This window comes from Triticum dicoccoides, chromosome 7B, assembly GCF_002162155.2.
Source record: "Triticum dicoccoides isolate Atlit2015 ecotype Zavitan chromosome 7B, WEW_v2.0, whole genome shotgun sequence".
Taxonomy (NCBI): Eukaryota; Viridiplantae; Streptophyta; class Magnoliopsida; order Poales; family Poaceae; genus Triticum; species Triticum dicoccoides.
Genome location: NC_041393.1, coordinates 513,523,786 through 513,535,308, shown reverse-complemented (window position 1 = coordinate 513,535,308; position 11,523 = coordinate 513,523,786). Strand labels below are relative to the sequence as shown.

The window sequence follows — 11,523 nt, the reverse complement described above, 5'->3', positions numbered from 1 at the left end:
GTGATTTCTGCGCTCCCTTGTTCCGAACCTCTCCGGATCTCAGCTTCACAAACTCCATATAGAAAACAAGGCCGAAAGCAGAAAACGCGAAGCTGTCTTGTGCCATAGTGCATTTTTGTGGAGGAAGGAAACCGAGCTTCGCAAATTAACGGAATCTGGAGTTCCTTGTATTTAGAGCATCTCCAGCCGTTCGGCCCCCCAGGGCACCGAAAAAGAGCGGCTTGGGGGCGAGCCGGCGCTAGATCGGCCCCTGGGGCTCGGTTCGCTCACAGCCACGCGCCCACGGTCGCCGCGGGTTTGACGAAGTACGTTTCATTTTTTTGCAAACTCGACGACTTTTGCACGAAATCGGGCATATTTCGTCCAAATTTGTACAAAAACTTGGAAATATGCATGAACTATGCCTAAAAATGAACTAAAAAAGCTTAGCCGCTGCCGTCGCCGTCGCTCCTGCGCCGTCTACATGCCGAGAAGCCTGTAGAAGCGGGTATAGTCGCCACCATCGTCGTTGTCATCGTCAGCGCGCGCCCTGCTGCAGCCCTCACCGGGGTCTCTGCTGCAGCCCTCACCGGGGTCGCCGATAGCGCTTGACGGCCCGGCCTCACCCTCATCGTCGCTGTCGATGACGATAATGCCGCCCTCCTCGGCGCGGCTACGGGCCTGGCTCTCCAGGTACGCCCGACGCTGGCGGCGCACCTGCTCGCGGACGTAGTCCTCCTTCGCCCATTTCAGGGCGGACTCGTCGTCGGGGGCCACCATGGCGGCGTGCTCCGGCTTCACGGGGAGCATGTCCCGCTCGGGCTTCGGCCGGACCAGGCGGAGGGAGCGCCTCATTGGTGCTGTCGCCGGCGAGGGCTTATTGATGACGAGGACGCCGCTGCGAACGCGATGCCCGAGTGGTGTCCCCTCCGGCTCGGGCTTGACAGGGCGGAGGGCCGGCGAGCCGGAGCCCGACGACGAGGACGACCCCGGCTCCATTCGCCGCGGGATCCAGGAACTGCCGCGACGGTGAGAGAAGGAGGGACGCGTCGGGTACTCCAGCCGCGGCACATTGCCGGTCTCGATGTGGTCGAGGACGGCGTCGAGTGTGCGACCGGGGAGGCCCCACCACTTGCGCCGTCCTTCGGAGATGAGGTGGCCGTGGGGGATGATGCCGTTGACGCAGGCGAACTACTCCTCGCGACGGCGCTCGAAGTACAATGTCCACATCGTTTCGCTGTCGGGCGCGTACCTTGGCTCGTTCCGCTGCTCCTCCGTCAGCGAGCAGTGGATGCGGACGATCTTCGCCCGCCGTGCCGCCCCTTCGGGCACCGGGACGCCGCTGACGCTCAGTCTCCACGAGCCCGGCATGTGTGTCGGGGGGCGCCGGGTACTCGGCCTCGTACAGAAGGCGCGCCTCCGGCTCCTGGAGGTGTCGGCGGCCGAAGCCATTCGTCGTGACGTCGTCGCCAGGGTATCTCTCCGCCATGGCTTCGCTAGACCGCGGGCAGGGGTGGTGAGGGAGCTCGGCGACGGGGAGAAGGCTGTTTCACGGGAGGAAGAGGCGGAGGTTGTGGCGCTCACCGGCGGGGAGGGGCGCCTTTTATAGCCGAAGCGGGGTGGCGGCGGCGGTGGGGGGGGGAGGGAAGGGGTGGCGCATGCGGGCAGGACGCGCGTCGGCGGCGCATTCACTATGCTGCCCGTGAGGCATCAATGGAGGCTGACCGGCGCGGCAGCGCGGCAGCCTTCGCATTGATTTTCGCGGGAACCGAGGCGATGAGGTCGACGAATCGGCCGTCTCGCCGACTCGGCGGGCCCGCGGCTATTTCACGCCAAAATGCTCGCCCCGGGGCCCCCGACGCGTCTGGTTCGGCCTATGTCCGACGGCGTTGATTTCGGCCCAAGCCGGCGAAAAACAGGCTTATGAGGACGCGACTGGGCTGCTTTTTCGGTGTCAACGTAAAAAAACGCCTGAGGAGGCCGTTTTGATGGCGCGACTAGTGCATCTCCACTAGGCTCCCCAAGAGGCCCTTTTTTCTAACTTTGAGTGGGCCGGCAGTGAAAAAAGTCTCCACTCACGCCCCCTGGATCGCTTTTTTCGCTGGTTTCGTGCAATTTTAGCGCCGGCAGTATGACCCGAAACCCAACCCCCAGGGAGGCATCTGAGAGCGCCGACGGTTTGTTTATGTATGCAAAGGCCCACCTGCAGCCACATCTCCCCTCCCTCGTCGCTTTCAGCCCGGCCCCCACCTTCTCTCTTCCCATCCGCTTCTCTCTCCCTGCTCCACCCGCGGCCCCGGTGCCTCCCCGCGGCGTCGCCGCCCGCGGCTGGTGCCTCCCCTGTGCGTGGCCGGGGCGGAGCTCGCGCGGCGGCCGGAGGTTAAGAAGCAGCATCGGCAGGCCCGACCAGCGATGAGGCGGGGCGCGCGCGGCTAGGGTGCGGCGGAGCTCGCGCGGCGGCCATGGGCCAGGGGCGCGGACGAGTCTTCCTCTGCGGGCTCCGACCTCACCAGGGCGAAAGGCGGAGGGAGAGCGGCGTCGGCGGCGGGGAAGCGGGGCAGGCGCCAGGGCGGAGGGCGCTGTTGTGGCCCCGACGGTGACGCAGGTTGACGTGGACGGCGAGGCCGGAGTCCGGGTTGACGTGGATGACGCAGACGCGGGACTCCATCATGGTGACCCGCACAACAGGTCGGCGATGGCGGCCGCGGCCGTAGTCGTTGTCGACGTAGATGCAGCCATAGTATGTCGGCGACGGCGGCTATCTGGGAGGAGTCGCCTGCACTGGTGCGTTCGTCGGTTGGATGGGGGGGCTGGAAAATTTGTCATTCTCAGAAAAAAAAATCCGCCGGTGCCTCCCCACAAGACGGTAAAAAGGCCGAGCACAACGGCTGGAGATGCTCTTAGGACAAATTGCCACCGCCCAGAAAACGATTCGCGCTGACCCACCCACGGCCCGGGTACAGAACCGAGCGAGCCCCCCTCTCTCGAATCGTTCCCCTGTACTCCTTCGCTCGTACACCCGCGGACAAAATTACTGTTCTGACCCTTAAGGCAAACTAAATCCCGATTTGACCTCGTTCCGAAAAAAAATTCGTTTCTGACCTTTTCTGGTGACGCCAAGGTCCCTGGCGTCTGGGTTACGAAGCAGACGCCGGGGTCCCTGGCGTCTGGCCCCTGGCCCGCACTGCCCGCCTGCCCGTTGACCTGCTGACGTGGCAAAGGGGCCAGACGCCAGGGACCGTGGCGTCTGGCCCCGGTAGGTTTACACCACGCGCGGGCCCAGCCCACCCATCCCCAACCTCTCCCTGGCGGCGGCCGAACGCAGGAACAGAGAGGAAACTTTCTCTCGCCCCTCTTCTCCCTCACACCAAATCCCCCCTTGATCTACTCCATCCTCCACCCAAATTTGTGGATCTGAGACCCCCAAGCATCCTTGAGGTATTCTCCCCCATTCCCTCCAATTTTTTTTGATTAGAACATCTCTTTTTGGTTGCATTATTCATCATTGGGAGATGTTAGATGAGTACTTGTTGTTTTTGTTTTAGTAAATTTTGTATAGTTGTTAGATGGTATAGTTGATTTGTAGATAGTAGATGATGTGTTGTTGAATATGTATGCAATTTGAATTTGTTTGGTTCATATGTAGATTATCCTATTGGCTTATTTTTTTTTGCAAAAGAGATGATGAAATTGATGGTTGTATGTGACATGATTTGTTCCACAGATTGGGTTGTATAAATTAGATGTTATGTATTTGCATATGTTTTGAATATGAGTGTTTTAAGGGAGAGAGAGATGTTGCATATGATAAAATTTTGCATATGGTTATGTGACACCATATTATTTGAGAATTTTATTTGATTGAAAGATGATGTGCGTATATTTGAGAAGATGATGTATGCATGTGCTAGTAAATTAGCTATATGTTGAATATATAGATGGCATAATATTTGTTTGAATCTGAGAAAGACTACTTTGGCAAGCAAATATATTTAGAAAAAATATTATATGTGTGAAGTGGTATGACAATATAGTTGAATATATAGATGGCATAATTTTTTCTTCAAAAGAGATGATGAAATTTGATGATTGTGTGTGACATGATTTGTTCAATAGAATGGCGGATGTTGATTATGAATTTTATTTGATGGTGAAATTTGGTACCCTAGATGATATGTGTGCATATGAAGAAGAAAGAAATGATGTTGTTATGTTTGAGAAGAATGGTGTGTTCATATGGCATAACTTGGAGAAGAAAATTGTATTGTTTTATATTGTTCACGTATTCATAGATGTTTGTGATTTGTTTTGTAGGATGGCGGATGGTGATGGACCTTGGTATGACGGATTAATCGATGAGTGGGATAAGGAGCATCGTGCTCGTGCCATTGAGAATGGACAGGTAAGAAGCAAGACTGGGTCAATTTTCGTTGTTTCTCATTTGTGTTCTTGTATTGATTATTAAAACATCACTTTATTTGCAGGTTGTAGTTGCTATGCGCATGAGGGGTCATTCCGCTGATGACTTTGATTACGACCCGCGGTATGAGCCTTACATTCGGAGATTGGGTCTTCTCCCATTCGTGTTGCAGATTAAGCGACGCGCTTCGCCGGTGAACCACGCGGCGCTGACCGCACTTGTGCATCGTTGGAGGCCAGAGACTCACTCGTTCCACCTTCCATGTGGGGAGCTGACGATGACCCTACAGGACATGGCTATGATAAGCGGCCTTCCTATCAACGGACAAGCTGTTACCGGTCGTGTCAGCGTGGGTAATTGGCGAGAACGGACTGCCGATTTAATTGGCGTTCAGCCCGAGGACCCTCAGGAAGGCAAGGCCGATACCGCAAAAGTGAGGCATTCTTGGCTAAAACTGGTCAGAGGAAACACCAACCCGTGCCCTCAAGATGCCAATGACGTGGTTGTGTAGCAGTACGCGCGGGCCTATCTTTGGTATGTACTAACCAAGGTAGTCTTCTCAGATGCAACTGGGAACTCAGCCCTCTGGATGTTCTTGGAGCCACTTAATAACTGGGATACCCAGTATAGCTGGGGTTCGGCCGCACTAGCATACTTGTATCGTCAGGTAAGAGATATTTGTAACCATTTATCTTGCATTTGTCATGCGCCTCCATATGTAATATGTTTGTTTGATTGCAGCTTGACTTGGCGTGTCGGAGGAAGGGAGGTACATCCTCATTGTCTGGGTTTGTTTGGAGCCTATCCGTGTGGATGTGGGAGCGGATCCCGGTTGGACGGCCCGATTTGAAGAACCCCCTCATGGCAAACCCACGGGGTAATCATGACGGTTGCATGATGATGATCCATATCGGCGCCCTACGCTTGCTTACTATTGGGAACAAGTGACTGTCTACATAGGAAGCTCGCATGTGCGATACAAGTGCTATATGAACGAGCTGGACACCTTGACTGCTGAGCAGGTTTTGAGTAGTTCGATGAGATAAAATTTAGTCAAGAATGAAACTTATGTAGCTAACCATGTATCTCTTTGTTTTGCAGGTACATTGGTTGCCTTATGTGGAAGATCGTGACTTTGATCTTAATGAGATGTGCACGCGTGATAGCCATCTTTGGCGGGTGAGGTGCCCAATGATATGCTTCTTCGCAGTCGAGTGGCACTTTGTAGACCGTGTGGCAAGACAATTTGGAAAAAGACAAGGTATTCCAATTGAGGAGAGCAAGGAGGAAATGCTATCTCTGCATCGGTAAGCAAGCATGCCTTGAGTATGTAGTAGAGCATTGAATAAGTCAATGTTTGCTAATGCTTTGTCCCGTGCATCATTTGTAGGTTCGATCGAAGGAACAATCAGGATATATCGGATTGGGCAAACAAACACCGTGCGTGGATAGAAATTTGGAATCAAAGAGACACGTTAGTGCAATCAGAGAATAGACCTCACAATTAGTCAGCATATCAGAAGTATCAAGTGTGGTATGCGGATCGTTACCGGTTAAAGCTGAAGCCAGGTTGGACTCACGAAGAGTGGTCGGAGTTGGTGTCTGAAGACCCGGAGACTGCAGAAGGTTATCATACCTTCAACACGGCTGTGAGAGACACCAGAGGGGCTCATGTTGACTACGCACCGATGCATGACGAAATGGTAGTCTGTTTGACCTATTCTAACATACTTGCATCATGTTGTCTTTCTTTCAAATACATAAGTTTGGTGTGCTCATGAATTGCAGGGCAGAGAGTTGCTTCTGTGCGTCAACGATGCCAATGTTGCACTGAGTCATCCACCTGGTGGTGCATTATCTGAGAGGACTCTTAGGAGCATGATGGAGGTTAGTCGCAATATATTATAAAAGTTTTTTTCGCGGATTAGTTATTTGCATCTCATATCATAGCATATTTTGTGTTGTCGCAGAAGTTCAAGAAGCGGTTCCATAAGATGGCAGCTATGCTTTCTTGCCATGGTGCTCAGTCCAGTGACGTGTATGCACCAGGTAGCCGCGCCGCCAGAGCTAATAAACGGCGTTATGTCCAGAACGAAGAGGACATAGAGGAGGAGGTCAATGAAGAGGAGCCAGCACATCAAGAGGAGCCAACACATCATGATGAGCATGAGTATGATGCAACACATCAAGAGGATCATGAGTATGATGTTGATGCTCCACAACCATCACAGGTTACACAACCGACACAAGGCAATGCCCGCTCTAAAAAAGGCAAAGCAATAGCTAAGACACCGGGCCAGAAAGGTAGAAAGAAGATATGGAACACTCAATTCCATAGTCCGGAGTATCCTCATCAATTTATGCCTGCGGGAATGCAAAGATATAAGTCGAACATTGATGCAGAGGCGGAGGAGGCTAGTGAAGAGGAGGAGCATGAGGCTAGCGAAGAGGAGGAGCATACACTTGCAGATATCGTGAAGAGAGGAAGGAAGAAGTGAGCTTGTTGTAGTTTGTTTCAATGAGCTTGTTCTAGTTTGTTTCAACGAACCTGGTGTAGTCTCTTTCCATGAACTTGTTGTCGTTTCTTTCCATGAACTTGTTGCCGTTTGAATTAAGTTGTACCGGATTCGTGAAGTTGCTATGAATGTTTGACATGAATGATGTGATTTATGTTAATTGTTGTTTCCTGTGATTTAGTCATTTATATGAATGTTTATATGAATGTTTGACATGAATGATGAAATCTGTACTTAGTCATCTATATGCACAGGGAGCCAGACGCCAGGGTCCTTGGCGTCTGGCTGTAAGTCAGGGGACCAGACGCCAGGGTCCTTGGCGTCTGGCTGTAAGTCAGGCGACCAAACGCCAGGGTCCTTGGCGTCTGGCAGTCTACTAACACCAGAAACAGGGTAAAGCAGGGGAGCCAGACGCCAGGGTCCTTGGCGTCTAGTCCTGGTGCAGACAATACTTGCTTTTTCACTTGTAGTTTTGTCTTTTCACTTGTAGTTTCGAATAACATACATACATAAGCATTGCATAGTCTTTTCATAACACTATAGTTGACAAATGACAAACATAGTTCAAATTACAAACTTAGTTCATGACCACGATGGTCTACGATACAATGTCTCGAATGACATAGCAAATTACAAACATAGTTCAAATTACACAAATAGTCTCGAATGACATAAGTAGTTCATGACCACGATGGTTGAAACGACATGAACATCACATATAACTCGGTTTCCTGTAGCAATGCAAGTCAACAACCCTTTTCCATTTCCATTCTTCCAGCATTTCTTGAATCTTGTCATCATCAGTTATGTCAACCAATTTTCTTTCCCCGGGGCCATCTGACTTCCTCCTGCTGACGTAGTACACAAAATCCTCTTCCTTCAACCCTTGCTTCAACATGAATTTAGTCTTCAACCAATCGAAAGTGAGGTCCACTTGACTAACTTGCACAATACATGGAGACAAGCCATGCACATGAACAACAGGGCTAAGCACCCACTGAGTTTCGTTAGCCATCTACAGCACACAAATCTCTTAGTAGCTAACCTATGATACATTAAACCACGAGGAAAACAAACTAGGGTTTTCACAAAAGTATGATAAATTAAACCAACCAAAAAATGGGGGTGGAGTTGATTTACCTTCTAGTCTCGAAATCCTGAAGATCCAACGGTCAAACCGGACCGATTTGTGAGAGATCTGAGGGGGGGGTTAGGGTGCTGGACGAGGGAGTGACGTTGGCAGGGCTAGAGGTGAGAGTGGGTGGATATGAGTGAAATGAGAGGGGTAGAGGTGGAGATGAATGGATGAGAGGGGTAGAGGTGGGCCCAAAATCTTATCCACTCGAATCTTATCCATTAGACAAGAATGCTTTCTGGACACCAGACGCCAGGGACCTTGGCGTCTGGGTGTCCATCGGACACACCAGACGGCCTGTCTGGTCACCTGCGCGAGCAAAGCACGCCAGACGCTAGGGTTCCTGGCGTCTGGGTGTGGGAGGCAGACGCCAGTGACCTTGGCGTATGGGTGTCCATCAGACACACCAGACGGCCTGTCTGGTCACCTGCGCGAGCAAAGCACGCCAGACGCCAGGGACCCTGGCGTTTGGATCTGGGAGGCAGACGCCAGGGACCTTGGTGTCTGGGTGTCCATCAGACACACCAGACGGCCTGTCTGGTCACCTGCGTGAGCAAAGCAAGCCAGACGCCAGGGACCCTGGCGTCTGGATCTGGGAGGCAGACGCCATGCACCCTGGCGTCTGGGTGTGGGCCTGGTGTTTTTGCACACAGCTTGTTAAAGTTTTTGCTTAGCAACAACTAGCAAACACTGTTAAATATGAACAAAGCATGCTACTCTCAACCAAAAATATGAACAAAGCATATCAACTAGTCTCGAATGACGAACATAGTTTGCACATAATCTCAAATAGTCTCGAATGACAGAAATAGTTCATGACCACACAAGGTCTCGAATAATAAGTTCATACATTAAACAAAGTCTCGACAGTTCATCATCGACGCTGGTGCCTTTCCATTTGTCTACTGAGTAGTCCGGGGCCACTTTCCCTTCTTGTCACGTGCCTCGTCCTCCTCTCGTGCATCGCGAGCCCTTGCAAGTTTGCTTGCCCTCTCTTCTTGACGAGCCGCCTTCTCTTTGCGTGCCCTCTCTTGCTCACGCTTCTTGCGCTCACGAGCCTCCTTCTCACGACGCTCCCGCTCCAATCCCCGTGCATAGGACTCCTCGAATAGGCGCTGCCTCCGTAACCAATCTGCACGTTGGTCCTCTTGGATATCTTTTGGTACCTCGTGATCTATCCAAGTGAAGTACTTGCAAAGTGGAGGAGGGGACTACATATAAACCATGATTTTGTTAGACATATGAGTGACAACTTGTTGATGTTTTTTATATGTACACCTAACATACCGGTGGTATGTCATATGCGTTAGTTGGCCTTCGACGATCATGTGCATAGTTGGGACACACGAAAAACCTTCTACCTTCTGTCCATGACTTGTTGCGGTCAGTGGACACCTTCAGCTTGCAAACATCACCACACCAACATGGTGGTGTGGGCACATCCTTCTCCTTCTTCTTGTCCAAACTGGCCTCCAACCACGTCTTCGGCATGTCCTCTTGGTCCGCGCACGGTGGCCTCGTCCTGGAACCGGATGAAGCCATGCCTACAAAAAGAACAATTGTTAGCACAAGACATTAAGAGAGCAAATGCATAAATGCTAGGAATTGTATGAACAAATAATATACCATTATTATTAGATCAACCATCTGGATTAAACAAATAACCGAAGGCCGATCCATTATCAACCATTCCTCTATGACCACCTCTAGCACTTGTGCTTCCTCTTCGACCACGACCACCTCTAGCACTTGTGGCTGCTCGACCACCACCTCTAGCACTTGTGCTAGCTCGACCACCACCTCTAGCACTTGTGCTCCCTCTACGAACACTAGCACCTCTAGCACTTGTTCTCCCTCTACGACCACCACTACCACCTCTGACGCTCGTTCTTCCTCGACCACCACCACCGTCACCTCTTCCACCTCTTTCACCATCGGTGCCGCCTCCACGACTTGTTTTTCTTTTTTTGGTTTTCTTTTTTTTGCATGTCCGCTCATTGTGTCCCCCTTCACCGCACACCCCACAGTTGATAATGTCAGGAGCCTCCATGAAATGACCGCTACCAAATTGTTTCATGCCAGTGTATCCAGCCAGGTCATCCATATCACCCCTGAACCTCTTAGTTCTCCTTCTACCCTTCGTCTCCACCTTCAGAAGAGGGTCTGGCCTAATATGAGGGCCATGGTACTCAGGCCACTGTGATTGGTCCAAGAAAGGGTGAAATCTTGGCGCCCATGTCAACCTAGTAGCTTCCACATGGAACTCTTGCATCCTCACGGTTTTTCCATCATTAACATGTATGTTTCTCGCCTTCGCCGCCGTTATCAAATGCGAGCATGGCCAATGATACTTACTAGGCCTCTCGCACTGGCACCACCGAGTCTTTAGTTTCACCTCAAATGCAGCACCACCATATTGTCTACCATCTCGTGTTGTGCCACCTGGCTCATCAATTTGATAGATCATTTCAAGTCTATCGAATACGATAACTTGTTGTCGTGAAGACTTGCTTGCTTGTAACTGCAACCATTCATCAACCTTTTCCGGATAATCCTTTTTTTCACCTATCCATTTTGCAGTCTCTTTAGAATGCCTCTGAAAGTACTCATTAAGCTTGAAGAAGGTGTACTCCACTATTGCAGTCACCGGCAAAGCACGAGCACCCTTCAACACATTGTTGAAACATTCTACGAGATTGCTCGTCATGTCGCCATATCGCCAACCACCATCGTCATGAGCGCGTGCCCACTTGTGCTTCTCACTTAAATTCCTAGTTAAGAAGTCTTTTCCCCCTTCGTTCACCGCTGCAAAGAGTTTGTTGTACTGAGCATCGAAACCTTGGGTGGTGAAGGCCACACATACATGGGTAAGGTCTTTGCTGAGCTCCTTGCTCTTACATGCCCGGTAAAAGTTGGCCACGAAATGCCTCATGCACCATCTGTGGTGAAGCTTTGGAAATCCTGGAATAACAATGTCCATTGCCTTGAGTATGCCATGATGTCGGTCCGATATGATGCATACCTCCCTAGCCCCAATCACGTTGTGCCTAACATGACCCATGAACCACTCCCAGTTGTCTTGGTGCTCAGAAGGCACCAAAGCAAATGCACATGGCAACACGTTGTCGTTTGATGAGTGCGCCATTGCTACCATTAGTGTGCCCTTATATCTACCGGTCAAGAACGTGCCATCTATAGACAAGACCGGACGACAATGCTGAAACGCCTCCACACATTGTCCATAACTCCAGAAGGCACGGTGGAACACTCCCTCGTGATCCTCGACCACATGAAACATGCCCGGGTTCCTATGTGCAATGGCGGCCAACAACCTTGGGAGCTGGTTGTATGCTTCTTCATAACCACCGTACAACATCCTAATAGCATTTGCCTTTGCCTTCCATGCCTTCCCATACTTGACTTCATAACCAAATTGTTTTTTCACCGTCCGCATGAGAAACCTCACTTTCACA

At 51.0% G+C, this 11,523-nt stretch overlaps 1 protein-coding gene across 1 annotated transcript; it reads right to left on the bottom strand.

Moving 5' to 3' along the window:
- Positions 1 to 8,942: 8,942 nt before the first annotated feature.
- Positions 8,943 to 9,656, bottom strand: LOC119336151 (U1 small nuclear ribonucleoprotein 70 kDa-like). The gene is made up of 2 exons (XM_037608164.1): positions 9,338 to 9,656; positions 8,943 to 9,261 (listed from the first exon to the last, which is right to left on the bottom strand). The coding sequence occupies exons 1-2, from the start codon at positions 9,590 to 9,592 to the stop codon at positions 8,953 to 8,955; spliced, it is 564 nt and encodes a 187-aa protein (XP_037464061.1). The 5' UTR covers positions 9,593 to 9,656; the 3' UTR covers positions 8,943 to 8,952.
- Positions 9,657 to 11,523: the final 1,867 nt, after the last annotated feature.

Coding starts and splice junctions, on each gene's coding strand:
- LOC119336151 (XM_037608164.1), bottom strand. CDS start 9,592: ATGGCTTCATCCGGTTCCAGGACGAGGCCACCGTGCGCGGACCAAGAG. Junction 9,262..9,337: donor ACGCATATGACATACCACCG/GTATGTTAGGTG, acceptor GTTTATATGTAG/TCCCCTCCTCCACTTTGCAA.